Source organism: Nycticebus coucang, chromosome 9 (genome assembly GCF_027406575.1).
Source record: "Nycticebus coucang isolate mNycCou1 chromosome 9, mNycCou1.pri, whole genome shotgun sequence".
NCBI lineage: Eukaryota > Metazoa > Chordata > Mammalia > Primates > Lorisidae > Nycticebus > Nycticebus coucang.
This window is the reverse complement of record NC_069788.1, coordinates 95,871,836-95,887,444: the sequence shown is the minus strand read 5'-3', so window position 1 is coordinate 95,887,444 and position 15,609 is coordinate 95,871,836. Positions and strand designations below refer to the sequence as shown.

Genomic DNA, 15,609 nt, shown 5'->3' with positions numbered 1-15,609 from the left:
GTGAAAAGCATTCTTTTTTGCTTAAAAAGCCCCATGATGGTTTAAGTGACAACTGATTACCAAAGTAATACACCACAGTCTAGAGAGTGTTACTTCATTAGAGAGGCACACACAGCTGCGAAGAAACACATTGTAATGTTCATTGTATTCTCCCTAGTGACACATAATGCTTCCTTGTCACTGTCCTTTCTCCATCTGTGGAACAGCTGGCTACCTCTCAGTCTCTGGAGTCTCTCTTTCCCACTGCCATCACCCAGGCCCTTCCCACTGCCATCACCCAGGCTTGTGTGTGGACTAGCCTGACACTCGCCTAGCTGGTCTCCCTGCCACCAGGCTTCTCTCTGCACCCCACAAACCACCCAATCCTTTGTGAGACTGTTATGTGGAAAAGACTATACTAAGAACAGAAAGGGGGCAAAGTTAAATGGGATACAGGCAAGTAAAAGAGGAAGATATGCACAAAATCACCATAATTTAAGCAAGAAGAGAGAAGAGTTATAGGAGTCCAGAAGGAAGGATCACTTCCAGCTTGGGCTGGGCTGATGAGACAAAGAAGAGAGGATGGAGAACAAGCCCACAGAAGAGACAGCAGTTGGGGGCCTGCAGGGTAGGCACGTGCAGCTGCTTCCATCAGCAGATGTCTGCACACCTCGGAGAGCACACACCTCACCCCTTGACATCAGGCACAGCAATGCAACTAGTATCAGTAAAGAGAAGTCAGCAAAGGACTAGGAGCCAATTTCCATGATCTATTTCCCCTGCAACATTCCAGATGGAAGAGGCTCCTGCAGCCCAAGGCCCTGAGGTAGGCTTGACATGCAGCAGAGCCCTCCTGCCAGTACACAGGGACAGGAGCTGGGCTGGGAGTAACCTTGACTGCTTTAAGCCACAAGAGTTTGGAATGGTTTCTCAGCACAACATAACCTGGCCTATCCTGTCTGGATAGCAGTATATAGACAGGAGGGTGCAAGGGATAAGGGTGACTGGCTAATAGGGCAACAAGGGCAAAGCTGGGGAGCATGCCTAAGAGGGCAGGCTCAACTTGGCCGGAGTGTCAGGTAGCTAGCCAGGAGCAAAGTAATAGTGGGAAGTAAGACTGGAGAGTAGGCTACAGGAATATCATGCAGAGCCTTGAATACTAAGCAAGGGAACCTGGCCTGGCAGCCATGACCAGATGAACGAGGGAGAACGGATACTGAAGATACCAGCCTGTGAGATGCAACAGCTATATGAGGAGCAAGAAAAAAGTAAAGGTAAAGAAAAAGAAAAAGAAAGTGAAAAAAAAAAAAAAGAAAAGGAGGGAGGGAGGGAAGAAATAAAGAGAAAGACTAGATTTGGAGGACTGGATGAGGAGCAGGAATATGGGGAGAAATATGGAAGATGCAGTGGGATTTGTAACTGACTAGATGTTGAAAGCAATAAAAAACAAAAGTGAAATAATTAATATGTACAGCAGGGAATCTAAGTAATCAGGATAATGATGTCATCATAAAAACAAAGTAAGGAACACAAGAAATGGGGCAGGCCTGTCAAGAAGAGTGTAGAGTTCCAATTTGTTCTTTTAATTTCCAGCAAGTCTTAATGGGGGTACTGTTTACTGAGTGCTACCATAAGCCCGGTGCTGCATGAAGGCTTCACACACAGAAGCTATCATAACTGTCATAACAACCTATCACATGGCTAGAAACATGGGGCTGGAGCCCAGGAGTGAGGAAAATATAGATTTGATGGTCGTCCTTGATGAAATTTCAAATGTGGCTGAGGCTATTGTAGAAGAAATTTTGTAAGAGATTTTGAAACAGATTTTCAAGAAGGAGCAAATCCTTAAACTGGATAGAGGAGAATCTAGGGGTGCTGGGGACCTAGAGAGGGCAGCATTAGCCTAAAGGCAAAGGCAAATGGGTCACCAACCAGCAGAAGTAGCACACTGAGGGTCCTCTCTGAAGAAGTGAGTGAAAAAAGAAGACAGCCTTAGCGCAGTGGTTTGCACCTATGATCTCAGCATTTTGGGAGGCTGAAACAGGAGGATTATTTGAGGTCAGGAGTTCGAGGCCAGCCTGAGCAATATAGCAAGATCCTATCTCTACAAAATAATAAGAAAAATTAGCTGAGTGTCATGGCACATGCTTGTAGTCCCAGCACTCAGGAGGCTGAGGCAGGAGGACTGCTTAAGCATAGGAGTCTAAGGTTGCTTTGAGCTAGGATGACACCACTGCACTCAAGCACAGGCAAAAGAGCCAAACTCTGTCTCAAAAAGATAAATGAATAAATACAAGAAAAAAATAACTCAAACCATAGTTAAAAGAGAGGAGAGCAATATATATATTGCTCAATGCCTACAGACTGAGGAAGTAGAATAAGCAGTAGAGAGAGACCCTTGCAGAGGAGAGCCTTGTCCCAGAAGTGAGAGTGGCTGGAATTCTGAGTACTACAAAGGAGCAGAGTGGGGTGGCGCCTGTGGCTTAGTGGGTAGGGCGCCGGCCCCATATACCAAGGGTGGCGGGTTCAAACCCAGCCCCGGCCAAATGACAACAAGAAAATAGCCAGGCGTTGTGGCGGGTGCCTGTAGTCCCAGCTACTCGGGAGGCTGAGGCAAGAGAATCACCTAAGCCCAAGAGCAGAAGGTTGCTGTGAGCTGAAATGCCACAACACTCTACCCAGGGTGACAAAGTGAGACTCTGTCTCTAAAAAAAAAAAAAAAGAGCAGAGCGGAAGTAGGAGAGGATAGTGAGGAAATAAAAAACATCTGGGTTGGATGCTCACAGAATCCACACCCCAAAGCAATGCTCCCTACTGCCCACCTCAATGCATGAAAATTCTTATGTTTGCACATAAGGGCTGCACAAACAACACACATACAGTCACGAGCTACCTTCTGGGCCCTTCGTGCATTATTCCCTACATGAGAAGGCAACTGGACCCCTCTACTCTCTAAACACCCTCTTCTTTACTCTATACCACAGCATTTACTATCCCTTAAACCCAGGAGCAGTAATCCCAGTCAAGTATTCACTTCTCTACATGCTGAAATCCACTCATCTTTCAAGCTCCAGAAATTTCTTCTCAATCTCCCCAAAAATATGAATCTTTCTTCTAGGAAACAGCACAGTAATTACATGCCTTCTCTCAGTAAAACAATCAAGTTCCTTTTCTTTTTTTCCCCAAGTTCCTTTTGTATTCAAGTTATTTGTGCACTTATCTCTCCCCTTTGCCCCCACTAAATTCTAAGCTTCTAAAGATTCAGGGCCAGTGCAGGGGCTCACGCCTGTAATACCAACATTATGGGAGGCCAAGGAGTTGAAGTCTAGCCTAGACCAACATATCGAGATCCCACATCTACAAAAATTATTTTTAAATTAGCCAGGTGTGGTAGCTGAGACAGGAGGATCACATGAGGCCAGAAATTCAAGGTTGTAAGTGACTATGATCATGCCTGAATCACAGAAAGATATCCTGTCTCTAAAAAATAATAATAATAAAGCTGGGCATGGTGGCTAATGCTTATAATCCTAGCATTCTGGGAGGCCGAGGTGGGTGGATTGCTTGAACTCAGAGGTTCGAGACCAGCCTGAGCAAGAGCTAGACCCTGTCTCTACTAAAAATGGAAAAATTAGCCAGGCATGATCATGGGTATGTGTAGTTCCAGCTACTTGGGAGACGGGAGCAAGAGGATTGCTCAAGCCCAAGAGTTTGAGGTTGCTGTAAGCTTTAAGGCCACAGTATTCTACCTAGGACAACAGAGTGAGACTCTGTCTCAAAAAAAGAAAATTAAATTAGAAGTTTAATAAATAATAAAATAGAAATATAAACAAAAGATGTAGAATTACTCATGTGCATAAACCTCCCTGGTCACAGACTAAATGTTAAATGACTGCCTGACTGTCAGCTTTGGGGGCACTGTTGTAAATACAGTTTGCTGTACTTCTCATGTGAAGACCACAGTAATCAATTATTTAAACTCTGATAATGGGAAAGTCTCTGGTGGGAAAAAACACAGCAAGCCTGGGACATCTTTCACCAGAAAGTAAGGAAGCATTTAATGGCTAATGGGGGAGTATTAAAAGGACATAAGAACTAGCCTGATTAAATTCCCTTTGGCTAAATTTGGGATCATCTGAGCATCAGAATTTGATACTACATGTTTTTTTTTACAAATATCCAATCACTTGAATATAATGGCTATAACCATGTCAACAATGTTGGGATTAAGTTCACCCCAAAACTATCCAGGTTTCAAAAGCTCTCTGTCGTCACAGATTTATTCATAGTAGTAACTATGTAAGGAAGGCATTGCAGAAACTGTGTACTTTACCTTGGGAAGAAGCATATGGTTCCGTATAATGTCCATTATAGTGCAGCGGGGGTGGGGGAGGCATCACGTAGGGCTGAGGTTTAGGCTAAGAAATAGTGTTGGAAATGGGGTTAAAAAGTATTACCCATGTAACACAGATAAAGTCATTCTCTGCTGGATTCATTCCCTGCATTAAAAGACTTCTAAAAGGAGCGGCACCCATAGCTCAGTGAGTAGGGAGACAGCCAAATACATACAGGCTGGTGGGTTCGAACCTGGCCTGGGCCAGCTAAACAACGATGACAACTGAAACCAAAAAATAGCCAGGAGTTGTGGCGGATGCCTGTAGTTCCAGCTACTTGGGAGGCTGAGGCAAAAGAATCACTTAAGCCCAAGAGTTTGAGGTTGCTATGAGCTGTGATGCCACATCACTCTACCGAGGGTGACAAAGTGAGACTCTGTCTCAAAAAGAAAAGAAAAGAAAAGAGTTCTAAAGAGTTAGATAAAAATAAACATTGGCGCCTATAGCTCAGGGGCTAGGGTGCTGGCCACATACACTGGGGCTGGCAGGTTCAAACTCGGCCCAGACTAACTAAACAACAATGACAACTGTAACAAAAAAACATCCAGGTGTTGTGGCAAGCACCTGTAGTCCCAGCTACCTAGGAGGCTGAAGCAAGAGAATTGCTTAAGTCCAAGTGTTTGAGGATGCTGTGAGCTGTGATGCCACAGCACTCTACTGAGGGCAACATAGTAAGACTCTGTCCCCCCACACAAAAAATAAATAAATAAAAAATAATCATGACGAAGACACAGTTGCTCTTACCATATCTATCATTTTTAATGTTTCCCCAAATGGGAATTCTAAGCTCTATGCACTGATACCGAGGATATTAGATAGCGTAAGAAAATCTTCATTCAAAAAGAGCAAGAAGGTATAGTCATAAATATATATATATATATATATATATATATATATATATATATATATATATATATGGGCGAGGTGGCTCACACCTCTAATCCTAACACTCTAGGAGGCCGAAGCAGGTGGATGGCCTGAGCTTAGGAGTTTGAGACCAGCCTGAGCAAGATTGAGACTCCCCTACCTTACTAAAAATAGAAAAAACTAGCCGGGCATTGTGGAGGGCACCTGTAGTCCCAGCTACTCTGGAGACCGAGGCAAGAGAATCTCTGGATCCCAAGAATTTGAGGTTGCTGTGAGTTATAATGCCATGGCACTCTATTCAGGGTGACAGACTGAGACTCTGTCTCAAGAAAAAAAAAGGAGGCTTACATGTAGTACAGTCAATCTGGCTAACAAAGTTTTTAACTTTTGATTGGACCTAAAATTATGTATCATAATACAAATAATTTTCTCTAGATTGGACCATTTCTAGTTAAAAATAATCAGATATCAGCACAAGTTTATGGTTCAAACTTCAAATTAACACTTCTGAAAGCATATTTTATAAGGAGAATGACATCACTAAAAGACAAAAAAGCAATCTTCCTTTTTTCTTACCAGAGACATCCTTGAAGAAGACCTCCTCCTGATGGGGTTCCCTGTGACACTCTGAGTTTGCCTATAAAAGAAGAAGTCCTTGAGAAGAGGACACATCCACACACATGCAGACACACATGTGCACACATGTACATATACACACATATGCGCACACACACGTGTGCACACACACAAATTCTACAAAGACAAGAAGATACGGGAAGGTAAAATGATAAATCTTCTTAGACAAAAAAATGATAAACTAACCCAGTCACAAATTAGAGAAAAGAAAGGAGATTCTCTGTCAGCCTGTGGGGCCTTGGCCCTTTCCTGCTGCCCCAACCCCTTGGTCCGTGAGCTGTGGTGTCAGGCTCCCTGGGGAGCCTTATCCCCTGGACCACCAGAGCGTACTGGGTGAGTCCTGAGCATCTCCACTAACAGTCCTGGGATGACCATCAGCTGTCAGCCCAGGAGACTGAAACAGCATGAACTTCCTTTCACTAAAAGTCTGTTAACCAAGACCACAAACATAATGAAGAGATACATTTTATAATTACGGTGACTTAAGAATCTACATTTCCTCTAAGGAACAAAGTTAAGGACAACAAAAAGTAGAAATTTTGGTTCAACGAGCATGTGGCACTTTCTTTGAAAGGCATTTCTCTCTGATCAGCTTTAATTATACAGTTTTTAAAAGCAACTAAGAGTATTAAAGAACGCTAACTGGGGCAGCGCCTGTGGCTCAGTGAGTAGGGCGCTGCCCCCATATACCGAGGGTGGTGGGTTTGATCCTGGCCCAGGCCAAACAGCAACAAAAAAATAGCCGGGCGTTGTGGCGGGCGCCTGCAGTCCCAGCTACTCAGGAGGCTAAGGCAAGAGAATCACCTAAGCCCAAGAGCTGGAGGTTGCTGTGAGCTATCTTAAAGAATGCTATCTGTCTGTTAATCTGAGATTTAAACTATTCACATAGCAAGTTCCATCTTTGAAGAAACAATTAGGTAATAAAGGAACAAGAACTAGAAAAGCCATGTGTAACCACCATTGTTTTCAAACAGAAGCAAGATTTCTTTTTTTCTGTGTAGTAACTTTTAAGTGCAAATAGGATCTAAGAACCTAAACACGTTCAATTCTTGGCTTTGTTGATAACATGAAATGTTGTGAAAGCTCTTTTCTTTTACCATTTGTCCCTGGCTCATGAGCTCATACAACACAGTTAATAACTGATGCAAAGATATTTTGTGACCCTTTGTTTATAGTGTTCTAAGCACTAATTACTAAAAAAATCCACCATCACAAATGGAACATTCAATCCATTTAATCAGAAAATTTACCATAATATCAAGCCTATGTTTTACAAATTAACATTATTCTTAGCACTCTGCTAAGAGGTATCTTATATTCAAGCCCTGAATACTAGCTTTTTCTTTTTTTAACAAAACTTTTGAGAGAAAAAGAAAACTGGTACATATTAGGAACTAAGTATCAGGTGACTACAACTGTTTTACAGTTGACTTTTAAAAATAATTTCTTGGCCAGGTGCAGTGGCTATAATCTTAGCACTCTAGAAGGCCAAGGCAGGATGATCCCTTGAGGTGAGGGGTTCTAGGCTGCCTGAGTAAGCCCATCTCCACTAAAAATTGAAAAAATTAGTCAAGCATTGTGGCAGGCACATGTAGTCCCAAATACTTGGGAAGCTGAGGCACATGAATCACTTGAACCCAGGGAGGTTGATGTGAGCTAGGCTGATGTCATGGCACTCTAGCCTGGGCAACAGAGTAAGACTGTTTCAAAAAATAAATGAGGCCAAGGCGGATAGATTCACAGGTTCAAGACCAGCCTGAGTCAGAAATCCATTTAATGAATAAAAATAGCCGGGCACTGTGGTGGGCACCTATAGTCCCACTTACTTGGCAGGCTGAGGCAAGAGGATCACTTGAAGCCACGAGTTTGAGGTTGGTGTGAGCTAAGATGCTACGGCACTCTATCAAGGGTGACCAAGTGAGACTCTGTCTCAAAAAAAAAAAAACAACAGGGTGGTGCCTGTAGCTCAGTGAGTAGGGCACCAGCCACATATACCGAGGCTGGTAGGTTTGAATCTGTTCTGGGACAGCAAACACAACAAAGACAACTGTAAAAACAACAACAAAAATAGGCAGGCATTGTGGGGTGGGGGTGGCACCTGTAGTCCCAGCTATTTGGGAGACCGAGGCAAGAGAATCGCTTAAGCCCAAGAGTTGGAGGTAACTGTGAGTTGTAACACCATGGCACTCTACCCAGGGCTATAGCTTGAGCCTCTGTCTCAAAAAAAAAAAAAAAAAGAAAAAGAAAAAAAGAAATCTCTTTTCTAAGGATGTCCCATTCTTCCGGTATTTATTTTAGAGCAATAATTCTGCATGATGGGCCTGGACTTTTTTGTTTCTGAAATACTCCTTAACTGCACATTAATATATTTTTTAAAACTGGCGTCCAGAAGTTGAGGACACTATGTTTTCTAGCCTTGAAATCCATTGTTCCTGGTTGTTTTCCATCGTCAAGACTAGGTTTAGACAAATTAGGTCCTAACCTTTATGTTCAGTCTTATGGAGACTCATTCTCTCAGTAGACCAAACTTTTCTTTATTTAAAATTTTTAATTATGAGTATATAATAATTGTATAAATTTCTAGGGTAGATGTGATGTTTTGATATAGGCACACAATGTGTATTAATCAAATCAAACCATTTATCATTTCTTTGTGTTAGGAATATACTAATTCTACTCTTTTAGTTATTTTTATTCATTTATTTATTTTTATTAAATCATAACTGATGCATTTATGGGGTTCAGTGTACTGATTTGGTATACAGTGTGAAATGCTTACATTGAACATATTCATCACCTCGCTTACTTGTTGTGGTAAGACAATTATACTCTTTCTATTTCCTTTTTTTTAGAGACAGAGTCTCACTTTCTCACCCTTGGTAGAATACTGTGGTGTCACAGCTCACAGCAACCTCCAACTCCTGGGCTTAGGCTATTTTCTTGCCTCAGCCTCCTGAGCAGCTGAGACTATAGGCGCCCGCCACAACGCTCAGCTATTTTTTTTGTTTTTGTTGTTGCAGTTTTGTCCGGGCCGGTTTCGAACCCACCACCCTGGTTATATGGGGCCAGCACCCTACCCAATAAGCCATAGGCGCTGCCTGACAATTATACTCTTTTCTTAATAGTTTTAATTTTATTATTTTATTTTATTATTATTATTATTTTTTTAGAGACGGAGTCTCACTTTATTGCCCTTGGTAGAATACTGTGGTGTCACAGCTCATAGCAACCTCCAACTCTTGGGCTTAGGCTATTCTCTTGCCTCAGCCTCCAGAGTAGCTGGGACTACAGGTGCCTGCCATAACACTGAGCTATTTTTTTTTTGTTGTTGTTGTTGTTGCAGTTTGGCTCGGGCTGGGCTCAAACCTGCCACCTTGATACATGGGGCCAGCGCCCTACTCCTCAAGCCACAGGCACCGCTCTTAATTGTTTTTAAATGTACCATTGCATCATGCACATTAGGTGAGGTCCCCTCAAATGTCCTCCCTCCTCCTACCTCCTCCCTCACCTCCCTTCTCTCTCCTCTTCCCTTCTACTTTCTGGACTGTAGTTTTGTTTTACCCTTTGTATGAATGTATAGGTGATTATACATTGATTTCATAGTAGTATTGAGTACATTGGATACCTTTTTCTCCCCATTCTTGAGATACTTTACTAAGAAGAATATGTTCCAGCTCCTTCCAAATAAACATAAAAGATATGAAGCCTCCATCTTTTTTATGGCTGCATAGGATTCCATGGTGTGTATATACTACAATTAGTTAAATCATTCATGGGTCCATGGGGACTTGGGCTGTTTCCAAATCTTGGCAATTATGAATTGGGCTACAATAAACATTCTGGTGCAAATGTCTTTGTTGTAAAATGATTTTTGATCATCTGGGTATATACCTAGTAAGGAATTGCAGGATTGAACGGTAGGTCTACTTTTAGCTCCTTGAGTATTCTCCCAACTTCTTTCCCAAAAAGTCATATTAGCTTGCATTCCCACCAGCAGTGTAGAAGTGTTCCCTTCTCTCTGCATTCACGCCAACATCTGTAGTTTTGGGATTTATGGGTTAATCTTAATCTGTTATGTGGGTTAATCTTACTGGATTTAAATGATATCTCAAGTAGTTTTGATTTGCATTTCTCTGATAAAAGATGATGAGCATTTTTCATGTGTTTGTAGGCCATGCACCTATCTTCAGCAGAGAATTTTCTGTTCAAGTCTCTTGCCCACACAGAAATGGGATTATTTGTTCTTTTCTTATTGATTAGTCTGAGTTACCTGTGGATTTTAGTTATCAAACCTTTGTTGGAAGCATAACCTGCAAAAATCTTCTCCCATTCTGAAGGTTGTCTGTTTGCTTTACTTACTGTGCTCTTGGCTGTGCAAAAGCGTTTTAGTTTGGTCAGATTCCAGTAATGGATTTTGGTGTTTGGTGTTACTTCAATTGCCCAGGGGTAGGAGGGGCGTGTCCTCCTCATAAAATATTCTTCCAGGCTGATTTCTTCAGGTGTTTTCCCTGTACTCTGTTCCAGTGTTTTTATAGTTTCATGTCTTAAGTTTAAATATTTTATCCAGTGAGAATCAATATTTGTTAATAGTGAAAGGTGGGGGTCCAGTTTCAGTCTTCTACAGGTCACCATCCAGTTCACCCAGCACCATTTGTTAAATCAGGAGTCTTTCCCCCACTGAATGTTTTTGATAGGGTTGTCAAAGATCAAATGACGATAAGTAGCTGGGTTCATCTCTTGGTTCTCTATTGTATTCCATACATCTACCTCTCTGTTTCTGTGCCAGTACCATGATGTTTTGATCACTATAGATTTATAGTATAGCCTAAAGTCTGGTAACGTGATATCTCCTGATTTGTGTTTATTTCTAAGTAATGTATTTGCTATTGAAAGTTTTTTCTGATTCCATATAAAACGAAGCACTACTTTTTCAAGCTCTTTAAAGTATGACGAGGGTACTTTAATAGGGATTTCATTAAATCTGTAGATTGCTTTGGGTAGTATGGACATTTTAACAGTGTTGATTCTTCCTAGCCATGACCATGGTATGCTTTTCCATTTATTAACATCTTTAGCTATTTCTTTCCTCAGAGTTTCATAATTCTTTTTATAGAGATCTTTCACATCCTTTGTTAGGTAAATTCATAGATACTTCATATTCTTTGGCACTACTGTAAAAGGAATACAGTTCCTGACTGTATTTTCAGTTTGACTGTTGTTGGCATTTATAAAAGCTACTGATTTGTATTAATTTTGTATCCTGAGATGCTGCTGTATTCCTTGATAACTTCTAAGAGTTTTGTAGTTGAGTCCCTGGGATTTTCCAGGTATAGGATCATATCATCAGCAAAGAGTGAGAGTTTGATCTCCTCTGACCCTAGATACCCTTGATTGCCTTCAGATCACTCAGATTAAACTGAACTTTTAAGGAACCATAAATTCAGAAATGGGGAGAAAGAGTTGTTTATTCTATCTTTATAGATAGAATCCTCTATCAATAAATTCCCAAAACATCCATAGTTGCTCAGTCTAAGGCAAAACTAAAACTTAAGTGTGTGAAACACAAAATCCAAGGCTGCAGAGCACAGGCAGCAGCTCCCGCCCACAATAGCTATCTTGGCACCCTACGAGCAGTGCCCCGTGTGGAGGTGCACACTGCCCACTGCTTAAGCCGGTTCTGCTAAACACAAACCAACTGGTGAGTCATCCAGTTACTACCTGCTAGGTTGTTTTAACCTAGGCAGACTCACCAATTCTAGTATTTTAACCTCCTTTCTTTTTGGCATTGTTTTTTATAAATGCAGTTTACTCAGAAACCAGCTATGCTCAACGCGGCATAGAAGAGAAAATGATTTAACTATTGGTTATGGTTTCCAAATTTCTGGGGCAGTAACTATGTTGGTGCATGCTGATAAAAATGAAATAGCTAAAGATGTCAGAAGAAAATGTGTGCTGAAGAAGAAAAAAGGCTGAGCCAGGAGCAGTGGCCCATGCTTATAGTCCTACCTACTTGGGAGACTGAGGCAGGAGGATAGCTTGAGCCATGGAAGGAGTTCAAGGCTATAGTGCACTATGATGGTACCTGTGAACAGCCACTGTACTACAGCCTGGGCAACACAGTAAGACCCCATCTCTTAAAAAAAATAGTTTGCCAGCTAACGTATAATCAATTATATTGCTTATTTAAATTGCACATAATTATCTCATGGAATCTGAACACCAACCCTGTAAGGGAGTTCCAGTTATTATCCTGATTTTACAGATAAGGAAACTGAAACTTAGATCAAGTAAATCACTCCTAGTCACATGGCAAACAAGTAGCAGAACCAGCATCTGAACCGGCAGGTCTGTCAGATTCCTGACCACAGGCATCTAACAATAATCGACTTGATCCCCTCCCCAGTCCCAACTAATTTGTAAGCGCCATGGAGGCAGGAAGACATGCCATGGTATCACTGGCACTTGGTACACAGGAAGCCCTCAAATGTTTGTTGAGCAAATGAATGACATGGTGACTAATGACTGAAATTGATGTTCTTTACTAAGTATTTCTGGTCAAGCTAATTTCTTTTATTTTTATATGTAAATTAATCGTATATATTTATATATTAATAGCTAGTGAAGGTGAGAGATTGTATTTATTTATTATTTTTTTTTTGAGACAGAGTCTCACTTTGTCACACTTGGTAGAGTGCCATGGCATCATAGCTCACAGCAACCTCAAACTCCTGGGCTCAAGCCATCCTTTTGCCTCAGCTTCCCACACAGCTGGGAATACAGGCACTAGCCATAATACCTGGCTGTAGAGACAGGATCTCACTCTTGCTCAGGTTGGTCTAGAACTCCTAAGCGCAAGTGATCCACCCACCTCAGCCTCCCAGAGTGCTAGGATTACAGGCATGAGCCACCGCACTCAGCCTGAGAATGAGATTTTTAATGAACAAAATGGGGAGAAAGAGTATTGGATGGTGAAAATACTCAGCAAATTCCTATCTTGGTAACTTGCCTCTTGAGCTTAGTAAGGGTAAGAAAGAACAAAAGTTCTCCCTCCCTACACTAGCGTAGACCAGAGCCCCATATTCAGGCTGAAGGTCATTGGTCTGGCCATGAGATGCCTGGCCCCATGGCCCCCATCTTAGGTGTAGCTCCTTGGCACTGCAGGCAGGGAAAGGAACAAAGCTGGCAGAGATCACCTAGGGCAAATGGGAATACTGACTCTGGGCTTCTCCCTAGCCCCAGGACATGTAGGGTTTTTTAGGGTGATACCGATCTTTATCTATATGAGAACCTACTTAGAAAAGGAAGCTGCCTCTCTTTAGCCTTATCAGAGGCCTATGTCCCCACACCTAGAGATCCACTGTTTGGCCCTGTGGCTGCTCCTCAGCTTACCCCCATTACTGCCCTGCTGGTCCACATGAGTCTGTGGGAACTACTGGATCCTCTCTGCACTTCTGGGGGCCCAGAAGACTGGACAGAACAGGGCTGCTCCATCTTCTTCCAGGGATTTTCAGTCTCCTTAAGCCCTGCCACAAGCCTAGAGAAAGGGAGAGCAACCCTCTTCCTTTTCCAGGCAGGACCTGCTCCAGTCTCCTGATCATAGAAGTCTCCAGGGGCAAAGTGGACCCTGGCTGCTGTGTTCACCAGGAGCCCTGGTCTGCAGAACACTCACCAACTCTCTCACTGTGCTCAAAAAGCTGCCTGCCACTGACTTAAAACCAAGTGTCCTCTGGGGAAAGCCTCTTTAGCTCTCTCTCATTTGGTTTAAAGGTTGGAGAATACAGGTTGGAGAATCCTATCCTGCCCTTCCCCTACAGAGAGAGGAGAAAAAAGGCCCTTTTACCAAGGACCTCTCAAGACTCCTTCTCTCTTCTAGGCTTTTTGTCATATAAATTGGGGAGTGTGATTACAGCATGATCAGTTCTGAGGCTTGGGGTGAAGAGAGGAGGTTGAAAGCAGCTTTTGACCTAGTACATTGACATTATTATCTCATTTATAACTCCTAATTCAACCCTAAAGGAATGTTAAGTAAAGGTCCCATTATCCCCATTTTACAATTTAACACAAACAAGAAATGAGATTGCTATCTACCTAACATTTTTAAGGCTTGAGTGACATAAAAAAGATGATTCTGTACCTAAACTGCCTTATTGGGTGGGCAGGGGTGACTATTGGATCATGCCATTGCATAAATAGTAAAATACAGTTACCTGGGTCAAAATTAGATGAATCGCATAGGCTACCCCAAACACTATTAGATTATAGATCAGGACTGGGGATGAAGGGATGCTCTGAGAACCACCAGTTACCCCAGCCTGAACCAGACATCTATGATGCACTGTTCAGTTCCAGGTCAGCTGTAGGCTTTTTTTTGTTTGTTTGTTTGTTTTTGAGAGGGAGTCTCATTTACACCCTTGGTAGAGTGCCATGGGGTCACAGCTCACAGCAACCTCAAACTCCTGGGCTCAAACGATTCTCTTGTCTCAGCCTCCCCAGTAGCTGAGATTACAGGTGCCCGCCACAACATCTGGCTATTTTTAGAGACAGGATCTGGCTCTTCTCAGGCTGGTCTCGAATCTGTGAACTCAGGCAGTCCCCCACTCCCAAAGTGCAGTTTTATTAAACACCCATCACACTTGAGCTATCCTTGTGGATACTAAGAACAAGTCTATCAGGACTTCAGAATCATTAACACTTGGCTCGGCACCTGAGGCACAGCGGCTAGGGTGCCAGCCACATACACTGGAGCTGGCAGGTTTGAATCCAGCCTGGGCCTGTCAAACAACGACAATAAAAACAAAAAAACCCCTAAAAAACAGAAATAGCCTTGGGTGGCGCCTGTGGCTCAGTGGGTAGGGCGTCGGCCCCATATATCGAGGGTGGTGGGTTCAAACCTGGCCCTGGCCAAACTGCAACAAAAAAATAGCCAGGTGTTGTGGTGGGTGCCTGTAGTCCCAGCTACTCTCCTGAGAATTGCCTAAGCCCAGGAGTTAGAGGTTGTTGTGACCTGTGTGAGGCCACAGCACTCTACCAAGGGTGATAAAGTGAGACTCTATCTCAAAAAAAAAGAAAAAAAAAAAAGAAATCATTAACACTGAACATGACCTAAATAATCTACTCTGAGAACCTTAAAAGAAATGGCGATAAAAATCATAGTTATTTTCAGTTTTGTTACCCATCAAAATTTTAAAAGTTCATATTAAAAGCTTCATTTACTTTACATGGGAAACAATGCTCAGACCGGTTTCCACCGAATGAATTATAGATAATTACATAAGAATGGTTCATGGAAATTGGCTGCTATAATCTATTGGATATACAGAGATTAAAAATAAATTTTGGAAAATAGTCCTTTAAACACAATTATTCCATTTTTAAAAGAATCAGATGTTCCTTATACAGATATAATATATGCAACATGATGATGACATTAATGTGATTTTATTCACACTTACCAATAAACAATAATATCCCAAAAATTATATTTCTAAGACTAAATCATTTAACACAATCATTTACTACTTTTCCTTTTACATTTTAAAATTACTACTGGGTGGTAATTTGCCAAAAAACAGTTTTTTTTTGGCTTTTTTATTTTATTTCGTTGCTTATTTTTTATTTCTTTACTTTTTTTTTTTTTTTTTTTTGTTGAGACAGGGTCCCACCCTATGCCCCTGAGCAGAGTGCAGTGGGCATGGTAGCTCACCACAACCTCAGACTCGGGCTGCGGGCACCC

At 41.9% G+C, this 15,609-nt stretch overlaps 1 protein-coding gene across 3 annotated transcripts in view; it reads right to left on the bottom strand.

Moving 5' to 3' along the window:
• Positions 1–15,609, bottom strand: part of PTPN21 (protein tyrosine phosphatase non-receptor type 21) — a 93,980-nt gene that overhangs the window by 21,724 nt on the left and 56,647 nt on the right. For all 3 annotated transcript variants that reach the window (XM_053600988.1, XM_053600989.1, XM_053600990.1), the window contains 2 exons: positions 5,817–5,877; positions 4,313–4,397 (listed from right to left, as the gene is read on the bottom strand). In XM_053600988.1, coding sequence (XP_053456963.1) covers positions 4,313–4,397; positions 5,817–5,877 — 146 coding nt within the window. The remainder of the gene's footprint in view (positions 1–4,312; positions 4,398–5,816; positions 5,878–15,609) is intronic.